This window comes from Phoxinus phoxinus (genome assembly GCF_949152265.1).
Source record: "Phoxinus phoxinus genome assembly, chromosome: 2".
In the NCBI taxonomy this organism is placed as follows: Eukaryota; Metazoa; Chordata; class Actinopteri; order Cypriniformes; family Leuciscidae; genus Phoxinus; species Phoxinus phoxinus.
The window spans coordinates 3,401,565-3,417,794 of record NC_136877.1 but is presented as its reverse complement, the minus strand read 5'-3'; the positions used below and the strand labels follow the sequence as shown (position 1 = coordinate 3,417,794).

Below are 16,230 nucleotides of genomic sequence, written 5' to 3'. Positions count from 1 at the left end.
CATCTATACATCATAAAAGTGCATCTATACATCATAAAAGTGCATCTATCCATCATAAAAGTGCATATATACATCATAAAAGGGCATCTATACATCATAAAAGTGCATCTATCCATCATAAAAGTGCATCTATCCATCATAAAAGGGCATCTATACATCATAAAAGTGCATCTGTCCATCATAAAAGTGCATCTATCCATCATAAAAGTGCATATATCCATCATAAAAGGGCATCTATACATCATAAAAGTGCATCTATCCATCATAAAAGTGCATCTATCCATCATAAAAAAGCATCTATCCATCATAAAAGTGCATCAATCCATCATAAAAGTGCATCTATCAATTATAAAAGTGCATCTATCCATCATAAAAGTGCATCTATCCATCATAAAAGTGCATCTGTCCATCATAAAAAAGCATCTACATCATAAAAGTGCATCTATCCATCATAAAAGTGCATCTATCCATCATAAAAGTGCATCTGTCCATCCATTCATTTAAAATAGTTTAATATGAGTCCACACACACACACACATATATTAGACACCTGTATGTTGCTATAACCGGTTTCATTAGACCCAGTGAAGATTCAAGATGGACTTTCCTGTAAAAACACCATCACACTTTTTTAATTTGACAGATAATCATCCGCATGCCCCATTGGTGCTTGGACCCGATGATTACCACTTGCGGTTTTATTTATTTATTTGGTTGATGAGGCCCGCAACATGTTTTTGATAGGTTTATGACAGGTATGTATATATATATACACAGCTACAATAAACTTCATGACCTGAATCTGACCCTCATCAATGACATTTTCTTTTCTTTTTTTATCAAATTGACCCGTATTAATTTCCTATTAAATTTTGACTCGACACGGTATTTTTGGATACATTTTTGTCTTTTGAATACACATACTGTATATCTCCCTACTATATAAAGCAATATGTGAAAAAAGTACCGGCTACTCCTGCCATGATTCTGAAGTTCACATCCACTTTAATATCATTTTGACACCCGTGCAAGTATTTTTGGTTTATGCATCTTCAGAAACAATCACAGAATACGACGAGGTCGCGTTATAAAGTGAAACACACACTGGAATAAATAATTTATTGAAACACGACATGGCCATCTCTGGTGTAATAAGCCTGGGTTTCTTTACATTAGCTCTGTTTTGAACTGATCATTTGAATAAATTTGCTTACTCGACCACTGGACTGAAAAGATTCGTGGATCTTAGCAGCTTAAAATGATCTGGTCACAAACAGAGAAGCAAAATCGAGTTCACCGGTTGGAATAGAAATGTCCACGCACCAGGTTTACAGGTAAACTAACCCTGAAACACGAGCTTCCCAGGAGCAGATCATGTTCAGACAATAAGCTAGTATTTACCTGGAAAGGTACCTCCTTTTTTGGAACTGAAAGTTGATCTTCTTTTCCGTAAAGGTACTACTTATAAACAGTATACTATTTGCACCTTGCTGTAGGCCTACATTAAACGGTAGCCTATGCAATGATAACAGTGTACATCATTGTATTTATAAAATTATTAAATGGATGTTACCTTATAATCCCTCACCTCCCCTAACCCTAACCGAGAAGCCTATTAAACCCACGTTAGGCACTTTATTTCCACTTTTCGAGTATTTTCTTCATTTTTATTGAAAATAAATGCTTTTTTCCGATCTGACATGTAATTAGATTCCGCCACAGAATAAATTTTACATCTCGCACTTCTGACTTTATTTTTAAGAATTGCATGTTTATTAGATATAAACTTGCAATTCTGAGGAAAAAGTAAGTCTTCTATTCCTTAGAATTGAACTTGCAATTGCAAGAAAAAAAAGGTTGCAATCTTTTAAAATGTTTTATTCTGTGGCGGAAACAAGCATTAATACTTTGCAATCAGAGAAAATCTTCAGATTTAAGAGGCTTTATTTCTCCATCCCTGATCAGTTGCCAGAAGTGAGAGAGTTCACCAGAACTGGTGAAGTTCACTGAGGTGGAGACGAACAGGCCGGACGAGTGTTGGTAGATCTCAGTGAAGGGTTTGTGTTCATGTTGTGACTGGATGAAAGCAGGTGGAGTGAACTGAACTGTAACTGGTCCAACGCCTCAGCGTAAAACCACTCAACCAAACTGGTGTGCGTTTCCTGAAAGCATCGCTTGTATCTCTGTGGTTAGAAGCAGAGTTTCTTGTTTTTATGACACGTGGACTCCTTAAATAAATCCTTATCTTGAGCCAAATAAGCCAGCTGGCATTCAGTGCAATCCTTTATTTCGAATACATACAGTACAAATGTCATTTACATCTTTTTAGTTTGTCAAGAGATTCAAAGTGTTGTTTTTGAAGAGTAAGAATTGTGAACGAGCTCTAGTGCGTAAGAACGAGCCGATGATTGAATCTGGAAATAAAGCAAAATAACTGAGAAAAATGAGAAGTCCTCAGATGCATGTCTGTAGTTTAAACATCTACCGTTAATTCAATCTCATTTTCATTGAAAGCTTTAATAATTACATCCCTCTTTCAATCTTTCAAAAACATAGCAATACTTTTTGTTTAACAAATATCTTAGTCCATCTATGGCCTCTTCTTTGCATACAGTATTTTTATTAATTTATTAATTTATTTTTTGACTATAGCTGACCTGGGTTGTATTTCTCAAATGCATCTAGTTCAAGTTATTTACTTTCTTTTTTAGATTCAATCCTATTTCATTTATCTTGCTCTTAGATCGTTTAGATCGGACTCTTAATGAACCTGTGTTTTTGGTGTTTCATTCAAGACAAATGACCGGCAAGCTTTGTTGGTCACATGTACAGTCAACTAAATGTATTCAGGCAGCTTCAACATTCTCACTTTATCACAGTTTATTCGCTAAAGTTTAGAAAATGGTTAAAAAAAAATATGACAAGAACGGTTTTGTCTGTCCTTCTGTTAGACTGTCTCACAGATGAATTATGTTGAGTATCTGTCAGCTGTTGAATTTAACTACAGGTAGATAATACCAGTTTAGCTCAACCAGTTACCAAGCAATGCTTCATTTTGTTCAGTCTGTGTGTAAAGAGCATTAGCAATTAAAGAAAAAACACTGGTCAGGTCCAAGTCTGAATAGTTTTTGGTCCCAACTTTTTATACATTTTACTGGTAGTCACTGTATTTTTGTGTATAATATGTCACAATTTGCTTTATTTCGCTATCCTCGCTTACATAAACAAACTATAGTGTCCTGCACACACTAGTAAAAAAAATGATATCTGGTGTCTGAATACTTTTTGGTTTGACTGTAAGCCATTTAATCATTACACAAATTCAGCTTTTTTGTTGTCAGCAATAAGGACCAGGTGTCTGTAAGTCCCTCCAAAAGTCCACCTGGTTTTGTAAGCTTCGTGTCGTTGTGGCGATGAGTTTCGAATAGCGACAGCGGTTATAATCCACAGGGAAGACATTGAATAGGCTTCCATCAGGTGGGTCGGTCAAAGCGATTCCTAAATGATTCATGCACATGCCTATATACACATCCTCTATATAAACCGGTTTGACGAGTTGTGCTGCTTTAACAAGTTTCCCTGCCAAGTCCAGAGAAAACACATATCCTAAACCCAGAGCGTAGGGAGGATAGTGAGCCGGTGAATAAGCCGTTATTGGGAGATACCATTTAGAATGAGGGTTTCTCAAAACCATTGCACTCCTGGCCACAAGTCCAGTCATATAGTTCTGCTTTGGTGCCGGCAGAAGCATATTCACTAAGTTTTTCACATTGAGAAACATATCCGAGTCGATCTTCATCGCGTAGGACGCATTCTGACAATAAGCTGAAAGCCATTCTAGCATTACCACTGTCTTAATGGTGAGATTGTAGTAACTGTCCCAGAAATCACTTTGTAAAATATCATGATATTTCTCGCTTTCCTGCAACAAATCCTCTTGAAGCTTTTCGCTGTCTTGTGAAGTTGGCAGACCTGTCAGAAACAGTACACTTATTATCTTATCCGCCACTAACTTCTCCGTACCCCACGTTGAACGGATGGCGTCCCGAGCGGCCATGTTTCCTGGAGCCACTGGGATCATCAATACCAAGAAAACATTTTCCTTCTGGCACTTCTCTGGCTCATTAATAACAAAACTATAATTGTTTGGGTAAGCCACATAATATGGTTCTGGAGGCTTCCACGGTTCAGCAGAAATCCCTCCCGATGTAGTCTGTGAAACGTTGATCTTGTTGTGAAATGTCTCTGGAAAAAATAGACTAACGGTTGCTGTCCAGGTTTCTGAGTTTTCATAGACAATGATGTAGTAACACAGCGACAGGATCAGCAAAATGGTGAATATAACATATGAACGATGATATCTGCATCTGCCATTGGATTGCACTTGACTAAAAAGAGAAAACGAGTCTTTTAGCACGTGTATGTAATGATGCATTCAGATAAATACATATTTGTTATCATTAATACACAAAGCAATGCTGTACAAGGTATTCCTGATGAGGTGTTCAGTAAACGCATCGAAAATGTCGATTTTAATGTTTTACAACAAGCTGGATAAAAACTAATTGGCAATACTTTACAGTAAGTTTTCATTTGTTAACATTAGGTATTTTACACTGTAAACATATTTTTATGATTTGATATCACAAAATGTTACCTTTTGTCAAATCAACTTAGATGATTATTGTGGTTCAGATAGCAAAATAAGTTAGTTTCTATTTATTAAACCAATCTCCTTTGTTGTATTAACTTAAATGTTTTATTTCAATGAACTTAAAATTAAGGCAACCAGGTAACTTACCTTTTTAAGTTAAACCAACAATAAGTTATTTTTACAGTGATTAACTAACATGAACTAATCATGAGCAATACATTTGTTAATGTATTTGTTAATCTTTGTCAGCGTTAGTTAATAAAAATACAGCTGTTCATTGTTTGTTCATGTTAGTTCACAGTGCATCAACTAATGTTATCAAATACAACTTTTGATTTTAACAATGTATAAGTAAATGTTCAAACATTAACAAAGATTAATAAATGCTATAGGAGTGCAGTTCATTATTAGTTCATCTTAACTGATGATACTTTATAGTAAAGTGTTACCAACTAACTGTTCTCATCTAAATCCAAATGGCACTTCTAAAAAGATTTCTTATTTTACACATTGAATCATTAACAGTACATTTGCCACAATTTGGATTATAACTGAAAGTATTTTACAATTTCAATACACAAATTAAAACAGAAGAGAACAATTAAACGCATCAGTGCACTGGTACTTTACCGTCGTTCTTCACTGACTTCCATGTTTCTGCTGTTATTTCAGATCCATTTTTCACCTCTGCTATTCCACGGCAAACTGGCTTGGCGAGTGTCAAGTACGTTTAGAGTCAAACCTTTTTCTTTGTTTTGCATATCCAGTTCCACCCCTTTCCCACAGACAATACGCCACCAACATTGACCATTCTGACAGAAGCAAAAAAGGCCATTTTGTGCTCTACATAAACACAGCCTTAGTACAATGACTGGGATTTATTTATTTATTTATTTAAATTACTCTGCTTTCAAAATCTCTTAGCATGACTTCAATTTATCCAATATCTTTAATTATGCTAACTCATTGGCCAGTTTATAAGTCAGTGAATGGCTTCATGTTATTCAGATGTTTATCTTAGTTCATGTTACGGCGGATGGTTTTCTGGTTTCGTTTCCCTTCTGTTCCTGTTTTACCTGCCTAAATTTAGTCAGTTTGCTTGATTGTTCATCAGTCCTTATTTAACATGTTCCTGTTCGGTTTGAATCCTGCATGTAGGGTGGAGTGGGGCACAAACTAACGCAGGCTAGTTGTAACACACTACTTTTAAATACTACCACACCTGTCAGCATGACAATGCTTAATGCATTTACTAGCTGCCAATAGACCTTTCACACAATAACCGGAAATACGTAATCGTTGCGGTAGCGGAGTAACAAGTTCCTTTCAAGCGTTAACACATCAGAAAAACATACCCAGGCAATGGATCAGAGATTCAAATATTACAATATTAAATATTTAAATGTCTCCTTACTATATTTGACATTCATTATTATTACTTTTGCCGGTTATTTGTGACAGCTGTTATGTGGGCAGGGTCACCCTCTGGTTACATGAATGCGTCATACCCTGGAATGGTGGTCTCGGCGGAACGAGACCCTGGAAGGGTGGTCCCGACGGGACGAGAGTCTGGAAGGGTGGTCTCGGCGGGATGAGACCCTGGAAGGGTGGTCTCGACGGGATGAGACCCTGGAAGGGTGGTCTTGACGGGACGAGAGTCTGGAAGGGTGGTCTCGGCGGGATGAGACCCTGGAAGGGTGGTCTCGACGGGATGAGACCCTGGAAGGGTGGTCTTGACGGGACGAGAGTCTGGAAGGGTGGTCTCGGCGGGATGAGACCCTGGAAGGGTGGTCTCGATGGGAGGAGACCCTGGAAGGGTGGTCTCGACGGGACGAGAGCCTGGAAGGGTGGTCTCGATGGGAGGAGACCCTGGAAGGGTGGTCTCGACGGGACGAGAGCCTGGAAGGGTGGTCTCGATGGGAGGAGACCCTGGAAGGGTGGTCTCGGCGGGATGAGACCCTGGAAGGGTGGTCTCGACGGGATGAGACCCTGGAAGGGTGGTCTCGATGGGAGGAGACCCTGGAAGGGTGGTCTCGATGGGACGAGAGTCTGGAAGGGTGGTCTCGGCGGGATGAGACTCTGGAAGGGTGGTCTCGATGGGAGGAGACCCTGGAAGGGTGGTCTCGATGGGACGAGAGTCTGGAAGGGTGGTCTCGGCGGGATGAGACCCTGGAAGGGTGGTCTCGGCAAGACCCTGGAAAGGTGGTCTCGGCGAGACCCTCGGCGAGACCCTGGAAGGGTGGTCTCGATGGGACGAGAGCCTGGAAGGGTGGTCCCGATGGGACGAGAGCCTGGAAGGGTGGTCTCGACGGGATGAGACGCGACCCTGGAAGGGTGGTCTCGATGGGACGAGAGCCTGGAAGGGTGGTCCCGATGGGACGAGAGCCTGGAAGGGTGGTCTCGACGGGATGAGACGCGACCCTGGAAGGGTGGTCTCGGCAAGACCCTGGAAAGGTGGTCTCGGCGAGACCCTCGGCGAGACCCTGGAAGGGTGGTCTCGACGGGACGAGAGGATGGAAGGGTGGTCCCGACGGGACGAGACCCTGGAAGGGTGGTCTCGACGGGACGAGAGCCTGGAAGGGTGGTCCCGACGGGACGAGAGCCTGGAAGGGTGGTCTCGACGGGATGAGACGCGACCCTGGAAGGGTGGTCTCGGCAAGACCCTAGAAAGGTGGTCTCGGCGAGACCCTCGGCGAGACCCTGGAAAGGTGGTCTCGGCGAGACCCTGGAAGGGTGGTCTCGACGAGACGAGAGCCTGGAAGGGTGGTCTCGACGGGACGAGAGCCTGGAAGGGTGATCTCGGCGAGACCCTGGAAGGGTGGTCTCGACGGGACGAGAGCCTGGAAGGGTGGTCTCGACGGGATGAGAGCCTGGAAAGGTGGTCTCGGCGAGACCCTGGAAGGGTGGTCTCGACGGGACGAGAGCCTGGAAGGGTGGTCTCGAAGGGACGAGAGCCTGGAAGGGTGGTCTCGACGGGACGAGAGCCTGGAAAGGTGGTCTCGGCGAGACCCTGGAAGGGTGGTCTCGACGGGACGAGAGCCTGGAAGGGTGGTCCCGACGGGACGAGAGCCTGGAAGGGTGGTCCCGACGGGACGAGAGCCTGGAAGGGTGGTCTCGACGGGATGAGACGCGACCCTGGAAGGGTGGTCTCGGCGAGACCCTGGAAGGGTGGTCTCGATGGGACGAGAGCCTGGAAGGGTGGTCCCAACGGGACGAGAGCCTGGAAAGGTGGTCTCGGCGAGACAATACCCTGGAAAGGTGGTCTCGGCGAGACCCTCGTCGAGACCTTGGAAAGATGTTCTCGGCGAGACGAGAGTCTGGAAGGGTGGTCCCGACGGGAACTAAGCTCTCTAGACATCTGCAGATCCAGACATCATCTCTCCAATCCAGTCCTGAGATATATGATGTTTTATTAACAAAGTTCGGGAGGAGCACGTTCATATAATTAACACAATTGGAGAGCACTCAGCAATCAATGATAAGATGTATATAGATACAGCAGTCTCACCTCAATCAGTTCTCCCAAACAGTTTAGCAGAATCTTGGTATGCCGTTCTACTACCATGTCGCAACGTCAAAGCTCTTCATCTGACGAAGAAACAAACAACCCCAGGGATCCGGCTTCGCATTCCCCCGGCCCCAGGACCATTCCTGCTACGCCTGACATCATACCTGAGCCCCAGGCTTCCTCGCGCGGCCGCACACCTGCTCGAACAGCCCTGCGCTCACTAAGACGTCGAGGCAAGTCTTCAGACACCACCGTCGTCCTCCCGCACAAGATCCGGCTCGCTACGCCCATCGAGCCACAGCAACAAGCCTTCAGCGAGCCTGGGCAGCGTCCCAGATTCCGCCGTTACAGGTCCACTCCCACCTCTCGACGAGGCTCAGCCCTCCACCACGGTGTGGAGCAGAGAGGACACTGACAGACAAGACAGACCAGGTTACTTTTCAGTTACTTTTGATATTAAACGTTAAACAAAGTCTCACATTTCAAATTGTGTCATTTTTTTAAAGAAATTTAAACAATACCGTTTTGTGGCTCTTTAATGTGTCTGACAGATCGCTGTAGAGCCTCAGTTAAAGCTACTCGTGAACCGATCATCTCTTCCTTCTAGTTCATTTATAGCATCAAATACATGAATGAACATATGAAGGAATGTTGTTTTAACCGCGGAAAGTCGTCAGTACACTCAGTTTTTCAAGTTCAAATTCTCCCATGTTAATCTACGAACTCTCCTGACTGCTTTGTCCGACAAAATGGCGGATGGCGAAGTATGATTGGTCAGATCACCTGTCAATCAAGCTCCCTGCGAAGGGTCAATTGACCGTTCGCAAAACCCCGCCCTCGAACGGTTCTCGTCCAATCCTAGCTCAGCAACTGTAACTAAGGAGAAGGACCTCCGTCAAACATTCCGATTTCAGCAAGATAGTGCAATGATGCGCCTATGGCAGTGAGGTCTGCACGGGCTTAAAACTTGCTGTATTTTATGATTGCTTGCAACTATTATTAAAAAAATAGGCTACATGTACAAACACCGTTTCACTACGGCACTGCGGCCCCCTCATCAGTCAGCAAACAAGAGGAAAAAAAGAGAAAAAGCACGGACTTACTAATTACGAAACTTTGATGTGGTTGAACAGGTACACAGTCACAAATTCCTCTGGAACTCAAACATTAAACTTCAAAACAAAGTTCGCGCAGTTGCACAACTATTCACACAAATATATCCTTCTCAGTAAGCTGAGTTATGAATGAAGAGAACAGAGAGTTGATGGTTTCAGCGCGTCCTCTGATTGCAGTGTTGTGACTGATATAGCGCGCGCGGGAGCACATGCGCAAAACAGTTTTGTAAAATGATATATGATCAAATAAAAATGATTAATATATAATTTTACAAAACTGTTTTGTGCATGTGCTCCCGTGCGCTATTCTGATATTTCTGTCGTGCACTGGAGGATATGTCTGCTGCATTACTCCAAAACCAATCACTTAATGTATGGATCTCAACCCAGCCATGGCTATGGTTCTCAATTGTTTGACGGGCGTAGTAACAATAACTAAGGGGCGTGGCTTTTGCGAACGGTCAATTGGTAGCGTTGCATTTCCCCCGACTCATTTCATGGTTCTTCTTCTCCCTAAACAACATGAAATCAAGGATAGGGTTAACTTTTCATCCTACAGATTTCCCACAGTGGTCAGAAAGATCAGGGGAAACACTTTTGTTTTGCCGCTACTCGCTCCAAAGCTAATCGCCGTGACTCTCTCACTTCTCCCTCGCGCTACCACACAGTCCCCACAAGCTCGACGCACACACCAGCGCACACGTGTAAACATCAGCCCAGCTGTTTACACCTGGCCACTTCATGCATTTTCTCAGATCGGATAGCTATCTGATTTATCAAAACGATTCCATTTAGCCTACACCTGGTCATATAAATGTGTTTTTGCAAAACCGGATATAAATCCGATCTTCAATTCCCGCGCTATATATGCAGATTTAATGGAGTTCACGTCACCGAAAGCAACAGATATGAGCTGCATTTTATTGATCATCAGCTAAAATGTCAAAATCAAAAAGAGAGCGGAAATTTTATCTTCCATCAAAAAATGGCTCACCTCTGGTAGAAAATAGAGCACCAGCTTGTTTTCAGCATGCTGAAGGCTCGCTCTCACTGGAGTCCCAGCAAACACAAAACGTTGGCACAACGTACCCGACCTTCTAACAACGTTTTAACAACATGGCCAATTGCTTTAACTACGTTGTGTGGTGAAGGTTGTTACAGCGTTGTCACAATGTTGACATTAAACCACCGTTCAGGGCCATTGCTTAAGGTTGTTCATAGGGTATCTGGACAACCACTGGACTACATAATGTAGCTACTCTGCCTTGAAGCGGGAAAATCAGCCTTTTAAATTCCACCTGTTGGGCTCATTGTTCTCATTCATCATCGAGCAAGGATACGTGAGTATTGCTTTTAATTTAGCCTCAGCTATCAAACACAACCTACAACTTTAATTTAATGTGACTAATGTAGCCTCGCTCGCACTGGTTTAGTTTTTCATTTGATTTGTCCGCTATTTAGTCTCATTCGTTTCTTTGCTCCTCTGGATTTGTGGATGTTTCCCCGGTTACCGGCTTTCGACTGCCATACAGAACCCCGTTTTGTTTATTAATGTTCTGATCTGCCTTTGCTTTTTATGCTTTATTTATTATAGCTACCTAAAATAAATTTGTATATTCGTTCGTCGTCGTCGTCGTCGTCCCCCCCCGATATTAAGTGTTGGTCAGCATTTATCATTATTATTGTGCATAAGTGTTGGGACAAAAAAAAACATAAATAGCATATAGGTTTGCGTAGGCTACATCATAATACAAGATACACAGTGGGAAAAAGCACAATGACAAGGTTAAAAATCTTTGAATAATTGATCATAATATTTTTTTGTTTGCTATTTATAAGCCTGAGGGATAAAACGAGAGTTAAATGCAACAAGAAAAAAAAAGGAAAATGGAGATTTAAGCTACTTTTTCTGGTTGGTGAACATTTTTGCATATAAAAAATTAAGAAATTTAACAACATATTCAAGAGATGACGATTTCAGGATCAAAAATAATATATTTAAGGATAAAACTGTGGGTCACATTAGTGGGTTAAAAATATAAGAACTTAACTCAACCCATAATTTATTGATTATACTGCAATCACTAAGACCACAAAATGAGCAAGTTTTGTCAATATCAAGATATTTACAGATAGATGAATTAAACCTGTCACTCATATCTTTTAAGTTGTTGCTCTTACGTCGCAGGTCACATGATAACGTCAACATGGCGGATGATGCACGGCTCGCATTCATATTTAACGAGATGAGGCTATAAAGTACCTACTCTTTTAGAGCTTGTTAAGTAAATAGGCTACTTATTGAAATTAAGTACGTACTCAGTATGTGGTTTAGGACGCAGCCACTTTCTCCTCAGTGCATGTTTAACCAATAGTACCTAATAGTTGTACATTATGATACTTGAATTTCATAGTGATGAAATCCCTTGCACTAGATAGATTAGCATATGATGATGATGATGATGATGAAGGCCATTGTGCCACGTTTAATTCACATGTAGCCTATAGAGGGTTTTCACTACACATCATCAATCCGGAAGTCGGCCATTTTGGAGGCACTGGGTCTCATTCATGAAACACGAGCAGAATGAATTTTTGTGTAAATCGTGTGTAAAGTGGTGTAAATTTTCGGATTCATTAAAATGTTCGCATTTTCCAAATGTTAGTTGGTACGAAAGAAATCTACACCTGCTCCCAGCCACGCGTAAATAGTGCGTTTAACATCCGAACGTTTCGCTCATTAATAAGGCTGCATTTTAATTCACCTTAATCGGGTACATATTTACACAGCATTTAGAAAAAATATTATATAGTAATTACAAATGGTTTTTATTTTTACTTTTATTATGAGAGCCAGTAATAGCATCTGCAAACGGAACACTTTAATCAAATAAATAATCATTAATCATTATTAATTGCTTTCAATAGAGCTGGGCTATATTTTTTCGAAGTGAACTAATTCGTTTTTTGCAGTCGAGCTTCATGTCAAACCATTTTCTTTTCATTTCTGGGACTGTTCGATTAACAGATAAAACTCCAGCATCTGTAATATCTGCCAAGCTTCCTTTTTTTAGGACCTGATACGCCACTATGTACGCTTGAAAATAAAATGTGGCGTTTTGAATGAACTTCTGATAATAAAATATTATCTGATAATGAGAAATTTTTCTTTTTCATTCGCTTTTAAGAAGACATGTTGAAATCCTTCGTTTGGTGTCATAATATGATGCCCATATATGGTTGTCAGTCGGATTTAATGGGCGGGATTTATGGTATTTGAGAATGAGCGTGCACGTGCGTCCCTTTATCGACTGATTGGAATTCATTAACACACACACACATTTCACTATCACATCTGACGTTTACGAAATATTTGTGAATCAGGAGATGAGTTTTGGACTGAATTGCAGTAAGGGCTAGAGAAGCAACTTTAGCTCGTTCGGATCTTTACCACATATAAACTTTAGTTTGTCAAAATTTCGCGCTCTTTCTTTCCTGCTTACTAAGTCCTTCTCTATATGATTTCTCTGCTTCCACGTGTTTTTCCCGTGGTTTATTAGTGTAACAATGTGTTCAGTAGTGTTCACATAAACAGTGCAATCCATGCTGTTGTTTACATCCGAGTGCCTCCATAATGGCCGCGCATCCGGGTTACCGCCCAGAACGTGACGTCGGTGAAAACCCTCTATAGAGCTTATGTAGCCCCCGCCCCTTTTCAGCGCTGCGCTCGATCTCTTTTGTCTTCCGGTCTGTATTTTCACTGCGATCTTGCGTATCTATGAATGAACGGCTCGTTTTAAAACCTTCCCGGTGTACTGACATAGGTTAAGACATCTGCTTTAAACATTACAATACTCATCATAACTTTCGTTAACTTTAAATTAAGTTACATTAAGCGCAGCTGGCAGATATTGTCTCTAAAATGAACGGAGGTAGCTGCAGACTGGATGTTCTACCTACTCATCTTTTTAAAGAAGTTTTTCCAACTGTGAGTTCTAGCCTAACAGCTATAATTAACAGTTCTCTAATGAACGGAGTGGTACCTAATAGTTTTAAACATGCAATTCTTCATCCCTTGTTAAAAAAACCTAACTTGGATCATACAGCATATCACAACTATAGGCCAATTTCTAAATTGCCTTTTATTTCGAAGATTTTAGAGAAAGTGGTCTTTTCACAGCTATATTCATTTCTGATTACTTTTGATGTTTTAGATACATTCCAGTCAGGCTTTAGGACCTGTCATAGTACAGAATCGGCACTGCTCAAGGTCACCAATGATATATTATTATCGTTGGACTCTGGATCACATGTTGTTCTGGTTTTATTGGATCCGAGCGCTGCCTTTGATACAACAGATCATGAAATTCTTCTCAATCGTCTGGAGTGTTGGGTTGGTGTGCAGGGTATAGCTTCGTATTTAAAAGACAGGACAGTTGCTGTAAATCTGGGAGACTTTTCATCCACATTCCACAATTTAGCTTGTGGTGTCCCTCAGGGGTCGATTTTGGGTCCGTTGCTTTTTTCGCTCTACATGCTTCCTTTAAGCAGTGTTTTTTGAAAGTATAGCATTTCATATCATTGCTATGCAGACGATCTCCAATTCTACTTTCCAGTGAAGCTAGATAAAACATGCTCGTTGGACAAAGCACAGGAATGTTACAGTGACATTAAACTCTGGCTATCTAGCAGCTTTCTCCAATTAAATGAGAGTAAAACTGAGGTTTTGATCGTAGGCTCTCCCGTCTCATCTGGCTTTCCTGATCATTTGGGTTCTTTATCCCTAAAGAATGAGAATCATGTGAAGAGTTTAGGGGTAATCATGGACTCATCACTTAACTTTAAGAAACAGATTGGTGCCGTTGTCAAAGGAAGCTTTTTTAACCTGAGATCAATTGCTAAAGTAAAGCATTTTTTATCCAGTAAGGATTTAGAAATTGTAGTTCATTCTTTTATTACATCTAAGCTTGATTACTGCAATTCTTTATATATTGGTCTCCCCCAGACTCTGCTTGTCCGCCTGCAGTTAGTGCAGAATGCGGCGGCAAGGCTTTTAACGGGGGTGCGAAAGAGAGAACATATTACTCCGGTACTGCAATCCCTACATTGGCTTCCGGTCAAATTTAGGATTGATTTTAAAATTCTCTTGTTTGTTTACAAGGCATTGTCAGGCCTTGCCCCCCAGTACATCAGTGATCTTATAGTTCCTTACTCTCCTTTTAGAGTTCTCAGGTCCTCCGATCAACAACTTTTAAAGGTACCCCGTTGTAATTTAAAATCAAAAGGAGATCGCGCTTCTTCCGTGGTAGGTCCCAAACTCTGGAATAGTCTCCCATTCCATGTGAGGTCAGCTCCATCGATTACAACTTTTAAGTCTTATTTAAAAATGTTATTTATTTTCTTTAGCTTTTGAATAAATTACGTTTGTTTTGTTGTATGACTTTCATGTTATTATTTTGTAAAGCACTTTGGGGCAACGTCTGTTGTTTAAAAAATGTGCTTGCTTGCTTGCTTAAGTTATAATAATTACTCTTGGACAGCGATGCCATATAAATATACAGAGCAACAGCAAAAACGGAAGTTTAAAGACAATATTTTAAACATGGCTGCGCCCTTGTTTCTCTGGCGCATAAGGTCTATACCTTTAGGATTTTTGAAGTAGCCTAGCCTAGCAATAAAGAGTTCTGGACATATTTGCTCAGCCCTACAGTTACTGATTACAAATGATTGACCAGATTAGGCTTGTTTGAGACGCGCCTTGCCTCGCCTGAAATGTAGTCGAGAGTAGGCGGCTGCAGTGAGAGGAGGAGTGAAAAAAGTGCAGGCAAGCCGGACAGATCTCTCTTCTCATAGTGGATCTGACACCAACAAGATCAACAAGTATGCACAAGGTGCACCTCAAACAAGCCTATGAAACAGCGAGCAGACCCAGTATAAACAAACTCACATCCATAAAAACCAAACCCAATGACCAACCACGTTTCATTTCTGTGTGCGAGTGTGAAAGAAACTATGTGCTTTCTGTACATAGTAACATGTCATTTTCTTACAAAAAAACAACAACATGGTAATAATTTGTAATTTTTTTGATTGTTTAGGCTATATTTATTTGCTTTGTAAGTGTCATTATGTATTTTGGTGTAAGGACCTTTGAAATAACTTAAATCACTACTTTAGCTGTGTGTTTCCCTGAAAATAATTGCACAACTTAGAACTTTCTTCAACCAATCACATTCAAGCATTCAACAGCCGCATAGATTTTAAACAAGGAAGATAGCGTGAGAGAAATGAACAACATTTTGAGAAGTTTGAAAATAAAGGTTCTTTATTGGCATCTATGGTTCCACCAAGAACCTTCAACATCAATGGAACCTTTCCAACCTACACTTTTTTATTTATTTATATTCTTTATGTTCTTCTTTTAAGAATTGAAAGGTACTACATCATCGCTGCTAAAACCCCCTTTTGGAACCTTTATTTCAGCTTTTTTAGCCATAGAAACAATTATGTGTGTAAAATTGTTGGTACATTTGTCATTTCTCAAATGCATCATTGGCCAACAATGGTCTCTACGATCAACTTGGCTCATGATGCTTTTGAGAAACCCAGCCCAAGCTCTGAAATAAGAATGTAGGAACGATGAGCCATAATTTATGACAAAATATTGAAAAAATGTCTTTAACTAAAACTGACATTATAGTTCTGATCATTATGCATTAAAAAGCTACTATAAACCAATACATGCATACCAATTTAGGTCAACCAATTACCAAGCAATGCTTAATTTTGTTCAGTCTGTGTGTAAAAAGGGCGCATTAGCAATTAAAAGAAAAAACACTTCAGCAAAACATGGTCAGGCCTGTGTCTGAATCATTTTTTGTCCCAAATTTTTATACATTTTACTGGTAGTCACTGTATGAATAGTTTTTCGGTATATGTCACAGTTTGCTTTA

At 40.9% G+C, this 16,230-nt stretch overlaps 1 protein-coding gene across 1 annotated transcript; it reads right to left on the bottom strand.

Annotated features, from left to right (window-relative positions):
• Nucleotides 1–2,257: 2,257 nt before the first annotated feature.
• On the bottom strand, nt 2,258–5,645 carry LOC306984030 (beta-1,3-galactosyltransferase 2-like). The gene is made up of 2 exons (XM_079584985.1): nt 5,285–5,645; nt 2,258–4,388 (listed from the first exon to the last, which is right to left on the bottom strand). The coding sequence occupies exons 1-2, from the start codon at nt 5,305–5,307 to the stop codon at nt 3,338–3,340; spliced, it is 1,074 nt and encodes a 357-aa protein (XP_079441111.1). The 5' UTR covers nt 5,308–5,645; the 3' UTR covers nt 2,258–3,337.
• Nucleotides 5,646–16,230: the final 10,585 nt, after the last annotated feature.